This window comes from Lepidochelys kempii, chromosome 11, assembly GCF_965140265.1.
Source record: "Lepidochelys kempii isolate rLepKem1 chromosome 11, rLepKem1.hap2, whole genome shotgun sequence".
Taxonomy (NCBI): Eukaryota; Metazoa; Chordata; order Testudines; family Cheloniidae; genus Lepidochelys; species Lepidochelys kempii.
Window position 1 is genome coordinate 56696295 of NC_133266.1, and position 19307 is coordinate 56715601.

Sequence of the window (19307 nt, forward strand, 5' to 3'; positions counted from 1 at the left end):
AGATCATCCTTATGAGCTCCTCACTTGTAAGTTACTGATCACCACTAGGGTGACCAGACAGCAAGTGTGAAAAATCGGGGTAAGGGATGGGGGGTAATAGCCTTCTATATAAGAAAAAGCCTCAAATATCGGGACCGTTCCTATAAAATCGGGACATCCGGTCACTCTAATCACCACTTGCTGAGTGTTTTGTCTTAATAAAGATTTGTTAGACCCATGTGATGAGTAAGTGAATCTCAATCCAACATACAGTAGGCAACTGATTAGGAGCTACTAAGAGGAAAGAGCAATTGAGCAGGGTTAGCTCCTGGGCTATTTAAAACGTAGCTATGGTCAAAAAGTTGATTTTGGAACACAACATCTCTTTCTCTTCAATATTTATTTTCCTTCAGTGATTCCTCTGTTAAACTGTGCAATTTACAAAATAAATTCAAATGCCTAAACAGGAGCACCAGCTGGTATATGAAAATCAACTTGTGTTATTTCTGCTCTCTGCATTTTCAACAGCCATAACCACCCATACAGGTTTCCTGAATCAAAACTTAAGGCCGGACCCTACTAATCTTAACCCCCTAGGTATGTTTACGCTGCAATCAAAGACCCTTGGCACAGCTGCTGCTGACCAGGGTCAGCTGACTTGGGCTCACAGGGCTGTAAAATTGCAGTGTAGACATTCATAGAATGTCAGGGTTGGAAGGGACCTCAAGAGGTCATCTAGTCCAACCCCCTGCTCAAAGCAGGTCCGATCCCCAATTAAATCATCCCAGCCAGGGCTTTGTCAAGCCTGACCTTAAAAACTTCTAAGGAAGGAGATCCCACCACCTCCCTAGGCAACGCATTCCAGTGTTTCACCACCCTCCTAGTGAAAAAGTTTTTCCTAATATCCAACCTAAATCTCCCCCACTGCAACTTTAGACCATTACTCCTCGTTCTGTCATCTGCTACCACTGAGAACAGTCTAGAGCCATCCTCTTTGGAACCCCCTTTCAGGTAGTTGAAAGCAGCTATCAAATCCCCCCTCATTCTTCTCTTCCATAGACTAAACATCCCCAGTTCCCTCAGCCTCTCCTCATAAGTCATGTGTTCCAGTCCCCTAATCATTTTTGTTGCCCTCCGCTGGACGCTTTCCAATTTTTCCACATCCTTCTTGTAATGTGGGGCCCAAAACTGGACACAGTACTCCAGATGAGGCCACACCAGTGTCGAATAGAGGGGAACGATCACGTCCCTCGATCTGCTCGCTATGCCCCTACTTATACATCCCAAAATGCCATTGGCCTTCTTGGCAACAAGGGCACACTGTTGACTCATATCCAGCTTCTCGTCCACTGTCACCCCTAGGTCCTCAAGGAAGCAGGCCCACATTGAGGGTCTCAGAGCCCAAGCTCCAGCCCAAGCCCAAATGTCTACATTACTATTTCTAGCCCTGAAGCCTGAGCCCCGTGACCCTGAACCAGCTGTCCAAGGCTCTGAGACTCAGTGCTGTGGGTTTTTATGGCAGTGTAGATGTACACTTAGTGTCGTCAACTACACCCAAAAGTCAAGATTTGCATGACTGGGTCCTTAGCTGGCAATTTTGTGGCTATCGTATGAGGCAGAATAGAAATGCATTTTGCTCTTACACAAACGAGAAGGATAACAACGTAGGGTTTTTGTAGTACTTTTCCTTCCATAGGGCTCAGAGTATTTTACAGAGATTTGTGAATAATATCCCCTGCTTTCAGATGAGCAAACTGAAGCACAAAGAATTAACAGGCTTGTCTACATGGTGTGGCAAAGTAATCCTGCTTGAAACAGAACTACAGTAACACTCACTAGGAACCTTTTCGAGCACGTTAGCAGGGAGTGCCGAATCAGTTAGAGTGTAACACTTAAGCACGCTACAATTTATACACCTCTGGTGTGCACTGTTGCACAATGTAGACAAGCTCTAAGCAACTTGCCCGAAGTCACGAGCAAGTCAGTAGCAGTTACAGGAATAATTCCAGACCTCCTGTCTCCCAACTGCATGCACAATGCAGTTTCCCCTGATACATTGGCCCCGAAGTCCCAACAGTAGCTTGCTTACGTCAGTGAACAAGGCACACAACAGACAACACAGGAAAGACATATGTGCAGTGGCAGGTGGCATTTTATAATCACACTTCTAACTACATGTGGAGTATTTCTGTTCCAGTACTGGACTTTTCAGGATCCATATATGCACAAATAATTCTAGCAAAATGCAAGTTTGCTCAAGTCGTCTTCATTTTCAAATGTGGTAGTGTGATGTATTCACAAATTCCAGGCTTATTCTGAGCATTCCAGTATTAAGTAAAATACAGGAAAAGCTGGATTTTCAGTCAAACAAGGACATGTTGTGAAATGACAAAACACTTACATAAAGTGTGGTTACTAGCCTAGAACAGCTTCACTTGCTAGTTAGAGTGGTTATTTTGTCATACCAAGGTGACATATGCCATCATGTGCCAGCAATGCCCCTCTGCCATGTACACTGGCCAAACCGGACAGTGTCTACGCAAAAGAATAAATGGACACAAATCTGACATCAGGAATCATAACATTTAAAAATGGGTAGGAGAACACTTCAACTTCTCTGGCCACTCAGTAAAAGATTTAAGGGTGGCAATTTTGCAACAGAAAAGCTTCAAAAACAGACTCCAATGAGAAACTACTGAGCTTGAATTAATATGCAAACTAGATACAATTAACTTGGGTTTGTATAGAGACTGGGAGTGGCTGGGTTATTACACATATTGAATCTATTTCCCTAAATTAAGTATCCTCAAACCTTCTTGTCAACTGTCTAAATGGGCCATCTTATCGCTACAAAAGTTTTTTTCTTCTGCTGATAATAGCTCATCTTAACTAATTAGCCTCTTCCAGTTTGTATGGCAAATTCCACTTCTCTGTATGTATGTGTATATATATCTATATATATATATATACACATATATCTTCTTACTATATGTTCCATTCTATGCACCCGATGAAGTGATCTGTAGCCCATGAAAGCTTATGCTCTATTAAATTTGTGAGTCTCTCAGGTGCCACAAGTACTCCTGTTATTTTGTCACTGTTACAGAAAAGGTTTCTGTTAAATCCAAGTGACTAATCCCTCTTTGATAAAATGGGATTTGAGGAAGATATGTGGCTTGTAGATCACTTGTCTAAGAGTCTCAGTCATTCTGAGGTCTGTCTTATTGGCTGTTGATGTGGGTTCTGTAGTGGCCAAATTAAGTCTTTTAAATAATATTTTTATTAATCAATCATGAATACACAAATGTGAATTCATGCAAAGAACACAGCTTTTTTCCCCTGAAAATGGAAACACCATTTATTAACTTATATTAAATCTTCAAAATGATTTTTTAAATCTCTCTTTACCTTACTCTGTTGACTCCTAGCAAGGGTCATGCTTATGGGGTTTGGTACCATACTTAAAATACCTTTAGTCTAATACTTACAGAGTAAGACACTGCACTGGAGAATATTAAGTATTATGTATAATAAATATCTCCATTATTTTGGATGAATTCTTGATCGGTTATGACTATGTGGATTATATAAGGTAAGCAAAAGTGCTCAGTATTGTTTTGCTGCTGGTCCTCTTCCTACACATAATCTCAGGATAGGAAACTGTGGCCTCTCATATTGGACTACTAATCCTCATTTGTAGCTGTGTACATTAGTATCATCTCAAATTCATGCAAATGTATTTAAGTTTCTAGCTTTCATGGTTGCAGACTAAAGCTTGAAAGCATGACACAAGTACTCTAAGCTCAAAAAACAGAAGGCAAATAAAAGCATCCAAAAATTAGTATTTTTTTTAATTTTAGGATTTTGTAATAAATTATGATGATTTGGAGGGGCCTGACTCTCAAATTTTGAGCACTTCATGTTGGCAATGCTACTTTAAGAAAAATGAAACCAGTTGCATCTGTACACTGCCTACACATCTTAATTTGTTCCCCATCCCTCCAGCTAGTCCTCCTCAATCACTCCATTTCAGGAAGCACTTGTGTAGATAGATCTTCATAAAATGACTGCTAGAGACTTCAATTTTTTTTTTTTTATGAAAGGTAGAAGTAGTGAACAATGGAGAGGTATGCAGTGTTGTTCTTCCACACCTGAAGAACAGCTCCTGTGTAGCTCGAAAGCTTGTCTCTCTCACAAACAGAAGCTCGTCCAATAATGTAGAGGTATGTCAGCAAGCTCTCATAATGAAAGTCAATGTGATTTGTGCGACTACTTCCCTTATGCGCCTTTGAAAATCCCAACCCAAGTTATTAATAAATCCCTACATAGATTAACTGTAACAAATATAGTACATGCAGATGGTGCTTTGACTGGTAGAGCTGGTGAAAAATGCAATGTATTTTCCATGAAAAGGTTCAAACATGATAAAACTTCTGGCAGAATTTCATTTTTTTTCCAGAATTTGTCACCTTTTCCAACAAAAAACAATTTTGGTTTATTCCCCTCCTACACACACACACATTTTCTCTGCCTGGCATAAAGAAAAAAGGGAAAAAAAAGAAGAAAAAGGGAAGAGGGGAAAAACAAAGAAGTTTTTCAGTTTTCAAAAACCACACACTTTTTGTTCTTTATCTTTTTAAAGTGGAAGATTTAAACCTATATGAAAATTTTCCATAAGTTATTTTGTTGCAGTTGAAAAGCCATTTTTCTCCGAAAAAAATTGACCTGCTCTTCTCCCTGGGGGGCTGGAATCCTGGATGAGTGAAGCCCTAAACAACTGCCTAGATTTCAGATGCCCACCACTGGTTCACACTGTGTACGGGGCCATCACTAGAAGGAGGGTCAAAAAGCTCTTAGGGAAGAAAGAATGAAAGAAAAAAAATCTCAGAACTGTCCCCCTGTTCTTCTCCAAATTAAAAAACTAACAAAATTACATCTATATTTGCATGTATAAAGGGTAAGTGTTAAAAATACCTGCCTGCAGCTAGCTCAGTGGTTTCATAGTACAACATATGTTGGTCTATAAAACTAAGACACAGGGATTCCAATCAAAATCCCTATTCCCTGGGCTGTAGGTCAGTGAAAATTGCCTGCAGAGCCACCTGTGGGTAAAAGCAGTCAAATGTTTAGTGATAAGAAGCAACTACTGCCCGCTAGATAAAAAGTATCATTGCCATCAAGATGTAAAAGCAGCAACTGGTTCTCCACGAAGACCAGTGAGAAACACGGAGCAGTCACTCTGACCTCTATCTTGGAAAAATGAACTAAAAACAAACAAGCCACACTAAGCCAAACAGTTACAACTTTTTCTTGGTTACAAAATAAAAGTCCCAATTACAGAAGCATCATTTAGACCTCAGATTTCAGAACAGCAGGCGTGTTAGTCTGTATCCGCAAAAAGAAAAGGAGGACTTGTGGCACGTTAGAGACTAATAAATTTATGTGAGCATAAGCTTTTGTGAGCTACAGCCCACTTCATCGGATGCATGCAGTGCAAAATACAGTGAGGAGATTTATATACACAGAGAACATGAAACAACGGGTGTTACCATACACACTGTAACAAGAGTGATCAGGTAAGGTGAGATATTACCAGCAGGAGGGGTGGGGGGAGGGAGCCTTTTGTAGTGATAATCAAGGTGGGCCATGACAAGGTGTTGTCAACTGCTGGAAATGGCCCACCTTGATTATCACTACAAAAGGCTCCCCCCCCCCCCCCGCCTCCTGCTGGTAATATCTCACCTTACCCGATCACTCTTGTTACAGTGTGTACGGTAACACCCATTGTTTCATGTTCTCTGTGTATATATATCTCCCCACTGTATTTTCCACTGCATGCATCTGAAGAAGTGAGCTGTAGCTCACGAAAGCTTATGCTCAAATAAAATTTGTTAGCATTTAGACCTCAGAGTCATTTATTTTTTTAAACACACACTTCCAGGCTAGGAAAAATATTGTTTATATTGCTAGGTTACATAATTTGTTCTTCTAATTTATGATTTGCTCTGCAGTCTTTTCTAAGGTTAATATTCTATTTCCTTAGATAAGGACAACTCTCATGCTGCTTTGACAGTTTACTATTGTTAGGTATCACTTATTTTTCATAGTTTCCCATGTCCCATTTTGTTCAGCCATGCTAATAGCTATTCTGCTGTGGGCTCTGAAACATCACATATGACTTTAGAAATTCTTAAAGCTCACTGTGAGAACAGTCAAATCGTATTTTTACTTTGTATTTACATTTTAACTCTTTCAATATTTTTACTATTAACCAAAAATGATCAACAAAAAACCCCATCACTAACAAGCAATGCCAAAGTTTCCTGTCACATGGCTAGAAGTAGCCGAGCATTGCTGAAACGCTTACATGGAAGGAACTAGAAACAGACAGAAGATAATTCGCCTATGCAGTTGGGAGTTGTGGTGTCTTCTACCCATTCTTTTAGTGACATTTCCAGTGTTTGGTATTTATCTGAAATTACTATTTTAAATTTATATTTCTGAATATATCCTGAAAAATATTTTTGTAATTACTGCAAAGACCATTCCATTTCTTATACGCAGACGGGAAAGCTGCTGGGTCAACAGAGTCTTGCAAGGGCTTTCACTGTACTAAACAGAATTCTACATAAAAATGTTCACATCAATTATTTTTTTTCCATTAAAAGCCATGGTCTCCTCATATAAAACATATGCTACCCACTTAATATTTTACCTGGGAATTGAGTACATCTCCAAAGCAACAATCACCAGCAACCTTGGACTGAAGGGGACATGAAAACATTTTATGGGTAGAACTGAAAGCATGTGACCAGCTGGATCTACACAACAAGAGTTTTTGACAAACTAATACGCAGTATAAAAAACAGATTATTCACCTTGTAGGTGTGTCAAAATTCCATTGTTACGATTGGAGAAAACAAAAATAGAAGGGGATAAAAAGCAGACAATATTTTACAATTAGCACCTTTAGATTCTTATTTCAGGACAGGACATAAGAACTGATACTTACATCATCAGCTTTACCTCAGCCTCTCCTTTCACCTCTCTATATGAGCCTGATCTGACGTCCACTTAAGTCAGTGGCAACTCATTCTGTTGAGATCACTGGGAGTTGGATGGAGCCCTGCTGAACTAAAGCTGGGGGATCACTGCTACAGCTGTAAGACAAATCTCGACATCTACCTCTTTCAACCAGATATTTGACCCACAATGGCCACAGGAGCTGTAGTTCCAATCAAGAGCCTCCTATGTTGTAAATAAACCAGACAAACCACTGGAACTAGCTCAGAAGAAAATAACTGAGTTTTCTGGTCTGGAAAAGACACAGGGAAAGGATATTTAACTTAAAAGACCAAGTTGACAGCCTGCAAATCTCTGTGTGGTCTCAGCTCCACGGTCTAACCAGCTCCAGAGCTTACCAACTATACTCAAGATGCCAGCAAAAACTGCTCATTTTAACAGTTCTAATGTCATTGAATACAATGGGGAAAAGTGTAAGGCAAAAAACAAACAAGTTCCTAAAGAAGAGCAGGCTCAGCTTTAAGATTTTCCGCTATTAAATACTTAACCTCTGCTTGTTTACAGCTGTTTACCATTGTCTAAGCTAGACATAAGCCAATCTATCCTGCAATAATTCCTCTGTGTATATATCACTGGCCAAGCTGCAGCTTCCTTTATCTTGTTGTTTGAGATAGCTGTAGTGAAATTAGCTTAGACATTAAATATATTCAAATCCTGAATGAAGGTCAGTCCCAAATCTGCAAGGGCTCATTATTAGTGAGAAATTCTACAGAGATTCAAGATATGCTACTTTCAGCTGTTTTTTATTTCACAACAATAGGGATTTGGACAAAACTTACTGTCCCTGACTGACTTGCACTTTAAAGTAATTATGGTACATGTAGGGAATTACTACCCTGTGCTGTAGATAATTATTTGTTCCAGTAATAACTAGGAATCTATTTAAGCCATGAATCTCTAGCTACCAAATATTTTCCATTTTGTTAGTTTTTTTATACTAATGGAATCATTCATATCGAAGCCATGATTGTTCATAAGCACAGTTACATACACACACAGTCACTTACCAGAGCGTTAACATCCTCAGTTTTGTAGATCAACATCCGTATCTCCTCTGGATCCCCGCTGAAAATTGCTTGGACCAGTGGTGGCTGAGAACAGAAAACAATCATTAAAGGTTTGGTTTTTGTTCTTTTAAAGACAACATATTATTCCTTCTAACATTTACCAATACAGTGCACAGACATTATGCATTCAATCCTTCGCCAGTCGCAAATCAACATGAAAATCTTATAAGCAAGTTTTATTAGCTTGCACCCGGTATATCTGTATGCCTGAACATGTAAGTGTACAGATCGGGATCCCCATTAAAATGGCAGCTTTTGCCAACAGACACCACACAGTTAGCATAGTTGTTTCCTAGTCTAAGTATGAGATTACCAGTTTTCCCTTAGATACTACTGAGCTCTAGCTGTCAGCATATGGTGAAGTTTTAATGACAACCATTCTATAGACAGTTAAGCAGAAAATAATATGAACAGCAGTGTATTTCTCAGTGATTATTATGCATCTCAGGTTATTTTACTAAAGAAAAAGCCAATAATCACAGTTTAACTACCCAAGAAGTGAAAGAATCATCTCACTGCTTGAAATTAGGAAGTGGAATGTACAAATATATAATAAGGCAGAAAGAAGGAAAAATCTGGCACACACATTTCTGAAGTGTTGTTGACAGGGGAAAGATGACATCACTGCCAGTTAATCAGAATGTCGACTACTTCACACTCTCTCTCTCTCTCTCTAGGTTTGAATTAGGCCCACATACACTATAGTATCTGAGTTATCAACTAAACTGACAGGAACAATCAACTTTGAAATCTACTCAATTTAAAAAATAATTGTTTCAGATACCAGACCACAGATCCTGTGCCAATGTTTGCAGTTTTACAATCACATTTTGCCTTTTTAAAAATATTTTTCTCTCCTCCTTGATGTATGAAAAGCCCACATAAGCAGCAGGGGAAAATGACTAAAACCCTCTATTCCTGTAAAGGGTTAAGCACATTTGAAATGCAAATTGACTTCAAGGAGACTACTCAAGAACACAAAATTAGATAAAAAGAAAAGGAGGACTTGTGGCACCTTGGAGACTAACAAATTTATTTGAGCATAAGCTTTCGTGAGCTACTGCTGTAAAATTTGTTAGTCTCCAAGGTGCCACAAGTCCTCCTTTTCTTTTTGCGGATACAGACTAACACAGCTGCTACTCTTAAACCTGACAAAATTAGATAGAGCTTAAGGGACCTGACTATACACAAAATGCTGTATAATGCACAATGTCAACAAAGTAAAGGAACGGGGAAGATTATCATTGAAAGAGGACAGAAGAAACACTGTCCTGAGTTCTTACTTGTAACAAAAGCAGGTAAAAAAATTCTGACAGACATCATTTTTAAATTGACTGTGTCCCTTTAAGAGAGCCTAATCGCGAGAAGAGGCCAGGGAATTTGGGGACTGGATGGATACACCAGATGTAAGGAGGGAAGGTGGGGTGGGATGAAGGAAAATGGAGAAGAGAAAAGGGTTAGTTAAGTGGAAGGTTGAGGTGAAAATTGTTCCTCTCTCCCTGTATTTTGAGGATAAAATTAATAATAATATATACATATATCCAGTTATGGATACCACACTTTAAGAAATGCTGAACACCAAAGCATTATTATCCTTCAGCTTCATCTCTCTACTTATCAGGTGTTCAGTTTGTGAAAGACGTTCTTAATTAGGTTCCCCACTACTGATGATGCTTTTGCAGTGCAGGCTTAAAGTTCTCCTCTTTCTCAATGCTGCCCATGTTATCGACAATAGAGCTGAGGCAGGTGAAATCACCAACAATCTCAACTGGCTGGTCGCCCACTAAGATACTAGAGCCTGCAGTATGTTTAAAATCATCAACTGGAAGAACTTCGTTTTTACCTTACTTCATTTTCAGGTTGACTTTTGCTGCATAGCTTTCCAGGGCTTTATGTGTCACGACTAGCTCGTTCATTGATTTGAAAACTAGCACTATGTCGTTGGCAAAACCTACATTGGTGAGGTTCTTATCATCATGGCGTATTCCTAAACTGCATTCACTTAATGTCTAATCAAGCACACAGTCTGTGACAGCACTGAAATGTTCTGGTGTAGCAACAAATCCTTGTCAAATGCCCAACCTAATCTGGAAGAAGGAGGTTCTTTTCCCTTTTCCAAGAACACTGCTTGAGGAGTCACCATAGAGAAGATGGAACATTCTACAGAGCTTGCCAGTGAGGCCTGTGAGTTTCAAGATCAGTTAAAGCGATTCCCTGTCAACAGAGTCAAAGGAGGCCTTGATATCCACAAATACAATGTGAACAGAGCACTTGAATTCTCGTGCCTTCTCGATAAACTGGTGGACAGATGAAGATTTGCTCTGCTGTGAAACAGCCAGGAGTCAAGCCAGCTTGTGGTCTGCTCTTACTCCTCAAGCTATCAGTGGTTTATTCCTGAAATTTTAAGTCCGAGTTGAGAATGTGCATCTGCTGGTGTTCATCATAGAAAAAGTATTGTTCTACTTGTTGGCTGACAGTGGGAAAAAATGGAGGTTGTGCAAGTTAGGTATGTGTTGATGATGGATGTAGGATGATCTTAACTGATGATTTCCCTGATTTGCAGCCAGTGCTGTTTACACATGAATGACTAACTCTACCAATGATTGTTTTCTTTTTTGGGGTGGGGGCAGGGTGCAATTTCCTAGGTTTTTTAAAATGTACAATGTGATTTTGTAAGTAATGAGACTGAGAGACTTAATGAGATATTCTATTGATAGAATAGTTAAAATATTTAATTAATGTATTTATTTATAGAAAATGTTTTGACTGAAAATTCCTTCAATTCCAAAAGCAGCAAAAATTTCTAATATGAAAAAAAATTAGAATGTGAATGTCAAAAAACGCATAGTAAACTAATGGAACTGGAAATAGAGTGCATATGTCATTCATGTTTTTTCTATTCCAGATTTTGAAAATGTGTACACTTGCTTTATTGATCTGGATTTCAAGTGGTGTCAGATTCCAGAGAAGACGTCATTTAGGACGTGTACAAAATTTTCTCTTCGAAATCCAAACCAGCAGCCAACATAAAACTTTTGTTTTATTGTTCTTTTATAATGGCTATTACATTTGTGATTATGAAATGTGTCAATATTTCTTACTGTAGGAATGTGGTAGTGAATAAGTGACATTTCTTAAAAATAACTTCTAAGATTGCTTCTGCAGAGATCTTTCCAATTTTAGGTGCATTGTTTACTCAAAGAATCATGTGTGTCTTGTTACACACTGTAATAGCGAGGATGATCTCTCTTATAGAGATTCTCCCCTCCCCCAAATTTCCGTACACAAGGTATGTGAACTCATTGTGATGGGACATGCTACTCTGCTTGGTCCTGAGAGAGGCAGAAGAGTGACTGCATTAGAAAGTACCATCCAGGCCAAAGTTCTATGAGGAGAAGAAAGAGTTAATCAGCAGAACTACAAAACAACATGGGGTGAAGTCCCAGCCACACTCACCACAGAAAACTAACTATCCTGTACTGTTTTTACTCTATATTGACACAAACAAATCTTTGCTTCCTCCAGTTTCGTTATCCCATTAAATTCCATAATATATTATACATCAACTTGATGTAGAACACTCTATAAAAAATTATTGAAAAAACCACATTATTCAAAAGGCATTTAAAGCAAAAGAGAACAAAAAAAAATCATGCAGCAAAGCAAAAGGTAGAAGGTAAAAGAGTCATACAGACAATGCAGCGAGACAGCTGACATTTTAATACGAAACAAATGAATCTATTCAAGCCTTCACAATGCTCAGAAAAGACGAAGGGACTGATTCTGCAATGCTCAAAGAATGCAAGATGAAGCCTAATATTTGTGTTCACACATTTTTTGCAGTGCCACTGTCAACAGTACAAATACAATAATCTCCTCTCTGATCCCTGTTCTATTCCTGGCTGTCAGTTTGGCTCCAGATCTTGGCTGCTTTCAATTTTTCTTTAAATAGGCAATCTTTTGCCCTAGGGATGGCTAATGTTTCCAGGTGAATCAGAGGTTATTTCCTGCAATTCCTGGAATCCTGCAATTCTTCTACCCAGAAAACCTCAGTGACAAAGCTATGTTGTGGCAAACTTATGAGCCAAGTCACTGAAAATAACTCACAACTTTTTAAATTTTAGGTCACTTCTAAAAAGTGAAAGAGCAAAACAGATTGATTCAATTTGCCAAGTGTCTTTTCTTCTTACTAGCTACTTCAAACTGATCGTTTGCCCCAATTTCTGTTTCTCATTTTAAAATGTGTCTGGAGATCACATCTCCAAATTACCTGAACAATTAACAAACTGCTTCGGAGTTAAGGATCAAATGGAGACAGAAAAGATGCTGAAGACTGGTTAAAATCTGGCAGTATTTTGCTGTGTTAAAAATGAGGATGACCAAAAAAATAATGACAGGTTTCAGAGTAACAGCCATGTTAGTCTGTATCCGCAAAAAGAACAGGAGTACTTGTGGCACCTTAGAGACTAACAAATTTATTTGAGCACAAGCTTTTGTGGGCTACAGCTCACTTCATAGGATGCATAGATGGAACATATAGTAAGAAGATATATGTACATACAGAGAACATGAAAAGGTGGAAGTTGCCATACCAACTCTAAGAGGCTAATTAATTAAGATGAGCTATTATCAGGAGGAGAAAAAAAACTTTTGTAGTGATAATCAACATGGCCCATTTCAGACAGCTGACAAGTCCTCATGTTAAGTATCCTCACACCTTCTTGTCACACCTAATAGTAAGGCAACTCCCATCTTTTCATGTGCTGTGTATTTATACCTGCTACTGTATTTTCCACTCCATGCATCTGATGAAATGGGTTCTAGCTCATGAAAGCTTATGCCCAAATAAATTTGTTAGTCTCTGAGGTGCCACAAGGACTCCTGTTCTTTTTGCAAAAAAAAAAAAAAAAAGAATGTACAGGAAAATTTGATTTATTCATCAGTTCTGGTGATAACAGACTTTTCCCCAAGCTTAAATAAAATATGTGCAATGGTAAATTATACATTATCTTTAGGATTATAAAGGGGAGATTTTCAAAAGCACATATGGGTTTCAGGAGACCAAGTCCTACTGGCTTCCTAATCTCTTAAATGCTTTTGGAATTCTCCAATTCCTTGGGACATGAAATGTCTTTAAATTTTGGGTATTGTATAGCTTTGAGCAAAATGAGAACAAAATCAATAAATAATACATGGTGCATTTGGTAAAAAATTATTCTCGCTGCATGTTTCCAGCATTGGGTGCTTCATTGTCCATCTATTTCAATACACTGTAGGACGCCAGTATTTTAGCTAGCAATCCTTTTTCATACTGTATTTATTATACAGGAAGGACAGAGATGTAAGAACAACAGTATACCTAAAAGAGTCCACAGACTCCAATAATATATAATTTCTGAATGAAGTGAAGACCACACAGTAAAAATCTCTATGGAAATAAATCCCAAATTACAAGAAAACAAATAAACCAGGTCTACTCTACTGGCCTCTTGAAAAGGAAGACTATATTGAGTGCACAATACTGATCCTGATGGGGGCCATCGGTGCTACTACTGTAACAGCAAACCCTGCTCACCTCCAATCCCATCCCAGAAAACAAGATCCAGAGTGTGTACAACGATAGTATGAACTGATCCAGGAGTTACATAGGATAAACCCAAGATAACCCCATTGGTTGTCGGCTTTACGGGCAGAAGTAACTCTGACAGCGTTATGCCCAAATATATATGCAGGGTTATGCATATACATAGACAGTAAACTATACCCTTACAGTCTGACCCCAAGATGGTGTAAATCAGTTTAGCTACTTTGACATAAATGATCTGATGCCAATTTACATTTGGCCTTCTGTCTTCAAGAGGGACCCAGCCATTTGCTTTCTAAAGAGTGAGGAGCTTTCAAAAGAGCTTTTCACTTGCTCTCTCAACCAGAAGTCAGCAAAAGACTGTTAGGTTCAGAATGTCAAAAGAGATAAAATGGTCATCAGCAGGACAGAGCAATAGAAACCATTGTGGTGGGTCCACTATGTCCTGACGACTTTATGGGAAGGGGAACTCTTTATTAATGACTAGCCATTTCCACTTTGGCTGTAACTGTCCTCTTAATTTCTCAATATCCTTAAAGCCTCACTCACACATGCAAACCCACACCCACCCCTGTTCCTCACTAACCACAGATCCTCTGGAGAGAGTCAGCATCCCCTCATCTCCTTCTATGCTATGCAACAGCTGCAAACAAACACAGAAATGGAAGAAAAATTGAACTTTTGCTAATTTGTCTTTCTTCATAGTTTCATAAATCAAAAACTATCTCATCTCAGATTATCATAAACCTACACACACACCCCATGTAAACCAAAATGTTAATAATAAAAACCAGATTATAATCATCCTGCCATGATCTGAAATATTTCAATTGCTTATATCTCCACTTCTTTAATTGTGCCACATTTGGGTTCGAAATGGTTGAAAATTATTCAGCAAGTCAATCACACAGGTTGTGTACATCTAAAAATCAATTCCTGCATAACTGAGAGCTAGGGGCTCACACTAATGAAGAAACAGACTCCTTATATTTATTTAACCTTCATGAGATCAGACTAATAATCTGGTTTTAAAGCTCTTCCTTACCCTTCAATCTACCTCTTATTTATAGTCATTTTCCTAGCTAAAAAGTCTGTTTTCCATAGAGCTTGGTCAAAATATCAATATTTCCATGATTACATACCAGGCTTATAAAATCATTGTCCTAACATAATCTGAAAACCCAACAATCAGATCCTGAAGTGGTCTTCAGTTTCTACCTCACTCAGGCACCAAGACCAGGATTTTTCCCCAAAATGAAGAAAATACCTTAGATTTATTTGATAAAGAACCAAATACTGAGGATACTATATAAATAAGTTAGAGTTGCACTTTAAGTAAACAAAGCAGTATTAAAATCTCCTCAAGAAGATTCAGCTCAATTAAATATTGGTCACAGAAACTGTTCGAGGATACTTAGAAACCTTTGAAAAAGATTTCATCTTGGAGCAACTTTTAGTCCACAGGGAGATGATCTCAGAAAATGGCCCTCGCGCTGTGACTGAGACCCAGTCATTGCTGGTGCCTCTTTGTTCTTCCCTGCTATGGCTTGGAGGGAATGAAGAACTTCTGACATTTCAAAAGGGGAGGGGACGGGAGGGCAGAGGAGGGATCATAGAGAACAGCTTGGTTTGCGCAGTCCCATTGGAAATGTTAAAGATAAGTCTCTCAAGCCTTGGGGATCTGTACTACATTACATGCTATCCAAATAGCAAAAAGAAAAGGAGGACTTGTGGCACCTTAGAGACTAACCAATTTATTTGAGCATGAGCTTGTAGCTCACGAAAGCTACAAATAAGTCTCTAAGGTGCCACAAGTACTCCTTTTCTTTTTGCGAATACAGACTAACACGGCTGTTACTCTGAAACCTATCCAAACAGCATTACTGTTGACCACTGCGACAATACAGCTATGGGGTTTAAAAAAAAAAAAAACAGCAGCAGGAGGAGGAAGTTTCTTTATCTGTCTAAATGTTCTACAGGAATGGAAGCTCAAATGCCATTTTGACTGTTCTGCACGATATTTCATCACAAGAAAAGCACGGGGGGATATTAGCCAAAAACAACCATCACCCCACATTGGTATCAATTCAGTTTTCCAGGAAATTTTTTACCAGCAGATTCACTTGCACCCCTCCCTCACTTTAAAAAACTCAGTACAAAAATGTTTCCCCAGTTATTTACAGCATCGGCTAATTAATAGATAGGAAACAAATATTGCATACGGTATTGTACCCAAACCATTTCAGGTGCTAAGTGAGAAAAATAGAGCTGTTCAAAATGGATACCTATAAAAACAGCCATGTTAGAAAAGGCTAAACATTTAAATAGTCCCATTAAACAACACAATTAGGACTGACTAGGGGCCAAGTCTTCCTCCCTCTGGACTCAATGGGATGACTGCCATTAACCTCAAACTGGAACAGAAGCAAATACCAGATCCAAATCTGGTATTCAAAAGTTCACACACATTTCTGCTCGCATTAAAGGCAATGCAAGTTATGCTGTTGATTTCATTGGCAGCAAGACTGGAAGCCCTGAACTGGGGAAGAAAACCAACTTTTCAAACATAAGGCCTGGTCCAAAGCCCACTCAAGTCGATACATTCTAGTTCTCTGCTTTTTGAGGTTATTTCTGTTCTGTGCACAAACTATTTCTTCCTGCTCTTCCTCTCTATTACTGTTAGTTCATCAGTCAACTAATGACTCACGCTGGTTGCAGATTTTTGTTTCTCAGTTCCCTCTCCAAAAACTAGTATCACCAATGCTAGTAATTGCTAGTCAGCTCACATTATTGATAGGCGCTTTCATCCAGTTTCCACTGTCCACAGCAGCAATTATTCTTAACAAAACATCTCTTCCTAACCTGTCAATGAAACGCTCATCTTGTGCTGGTAGTCAGGATTCAAATTCACCATCGAGTTCCGTACAATTAAAAAACATAGTGAATACAGCTGAACACACATCTCAGATGAATAAAACTGGGAGGGGTTCTTGGGGTAGCAGGATGGTGATACTTTCCATTTCATATAAGGGAATGTTTTAAAGTTGAGCCTCAATAAGGAATGTGGATAGTTCAAAGAGAAGAGAACAACACATTGATTCAATTTTTATGCAGAAAAATTCCCAGTGAAGCAATCATTAATATCTTTGTACAGGACTCCAATACTCAAAAATTCTGTGCAATCTTTGTTAACACAGGAGTTATTATTTTCTCCAAGTGAGGTAAGAAAGAGAAGCTGCTAAATCTGCCAGTTTGAAAGATGTTTTCTTGTAAGTTACAAGGCTTTTGCAAAAGTCTACAAAATTTGTGAGCAATAGTGATTCTCCTGTTAATTCTTTAGGCTTCTCCTGGTCCATCGGCATGCCTAAAGACAATCTTGTGACACAGGAAATGCACTGCAAATGAAGATGTGCTTGCTGCAGGAGTAGGCACAACCGCACAAACTTTAATCTAGCAAGTGCAGTAACGATAGCTGTGAAGATGTGGCAGTGTGGCCCCTGGCTGGGCTAGCAACACTAGTATGTACCCAAAGTCCCCAGCAGGCTTGTACAAGGTTGGCTCCCCGACACCAAAACCTGTGTTATATCCCCACGACCACTTAACTCTTGCCAGCTAGATTAAAGCTAGTGCAGGTATGTCTGCAAGCCCCTGTGCCCCGAGCCCGCTGCCTGGCAGGCACGCCAGGCGGGTAGAGCAGGGCAAGCCCCCGCGCCCCCACCCTGCTCCCCAGCAGAAGTGCCAGTCAGGCAGAGTGGGTCGGGGGACGCCCATTTTTCTGGGGGCCCCATAATTGGCCTGGGCGTGGGTCCCGTTGGCACAGTGACTAATCCGCCACTGGTCTCTCACTCCCTTCTGACCAGGGTATTTCCAAGCAGCACAATTCCCTGCCTTCACTGTCTTATTCCAGCAGAGACAGGCTGCCTAACCTGCTTGCTTTCTCTTCAGATGTTAACATGTGTAATTACTACGGTTATAAGGTACCACACAGCACCGCCTGTTGCAAGTCTATTTTATTCCTGAGGTAAAAGGCATTACAGCATTGGCTCAGAACAAGTATACTCATGACATGTTTAGTCCATTCTTTATACAGTTCAGAGGTCTTTGAACTGGAGTTTCCAGGAGCAGGTAAATTACAAGACAATTGGCTTCTCTCCCCAGAGTGTAGCTTCAAAAGGATGAATTCGAAGTGGGTCATGTGTATTCCCCTCACCCTCCAGATATTTCCTAGGAAAGCCACTTTACACGCAATGTCCCAAGAAGTCCTTTGAAGTTCCAAACATTTACATTAGTCAAGTCCCTAGAAAAGCTACGTACAGTCCAACAATAACACAAACAGTTGCATCTTCAATACACTGGATGCCAAGGGAACCAAGCCCAATTCAGTAAAGGTTTAACTTAATTCAGGGAAGTTTATCTTAATTCCACAAGGTTTGTCAGGATATACCAGGATACTGTCAGTCTGTCACAACATGATCTTTGCAAATACTCCAGTCACTGAGGTTACCAAACAAAGGATGACAACTCCAAGTGGAGAATAAGCAGCAAGAACAAATGACTTCAAAACACAGATCCTAATTTCATAACAAAGTCCTTAGTTTTGAAGCCAAGGATAAGCAAATAGGATATCTATGCAGCAGTGCTTATAAAAAGGGGTTCCCATGAAGCTTCAGTGGTCTCTAAGCTCAACTATTCTAAGCAGTCAGGTGTGGGAAGAAAGAGGGAAGCATCTTGTGTAAGAGAGAGGTCTGTGACACAGTGGGCCACTGGAAGTTCACTACTCTCTCAGCAACTTGTCAGGTCTGACATAGTCACTACACTGCTGCCATGAGGGGCGACTGCCGACATATACCCAACCTCTTACTGCTCTGGGTCTCATTTATTGATCCATGGAACGTGTGTCAGCTTCACTATACCTAATAGTAACAAAAAATGCTTTTTTAAAATGAATTGAATATTCATGCACATGGTGCCAGATTTGTTTTCCCTTGAAATTCCTTGGTGGCAGTGAAGAGAACTTTAGGGAAATTATTCCTCAGAAAGTATGCTGTTTCCTGTTGCTTGTTTCCGATCTAGTACTGCCCTTGTGTAGTTTAGCAGCTACAATGTAATGCAAAAGTCAGATTAAGGTTGACTATAATGTTACTTGTATTAACAACATTGTAACCGTGTGAAGGTGTATATCAGTTCATAACAACGCTTCATTCCTATGTTTGCATTTGGAATGTTAAAGCTGGCCTGGAGATCGGCCTGGAGATGGGAGTTGCCTTACCGAGTGGGAGGTCAGTCTAAGGAGACAATTCAATTAACAGTAGGATACCAAGGGAGAAAAAAATCACTTTTGTAGCGGTAATGAGAGTGGCCCATTTCAAACAGTTGACAAGAAGGTGTGAGTAAGAGTAGGGGGAAATTAGTAAGGGGAAAATTAGGTTTTGTAATGACCCAACTACTCCCAGTCTTTATTCAGGCATAATTTGATGGTGTCCAGTTTACAAATTAATTCCAGTTCTGCAGTTTCACATTGGAGTCTGTTTCTGAAGTTTTTGTTGTTGAAGAATTGCCACTTTTAGGTCTGTTATTAAGTGACCAGGGAGACT

The 19307-nt window shown here is 39.3% G+C and overlaps 1 protein-coding gene across 10 annotated transcripts in view; it reads right to left on the reverse strand.

Moving 5' to 3' along the window:
* The window catches only part of ANKRD44 (ankyrin repeat domain 44), a 215684-nt gene that overhangs the window by 124009 nt on the left and 72368 nt on the right, over positions 1 to 19307 (reverse strand). For all 10 annotated transcript variants that reach the window (XM_073306276.1, XM_073306275.1, XM_073306269.1 and 7 more), the window contains exon 2: positions 8070 to 8153. In XM_073306276.1, coding sequence (XP_073162377.1) covers positions 8070 to 8153 — 84 coding nt within the window. The remainder of the gene's footprint in view (positions 1 to 8069; positions 8154 to 19307) is intronic.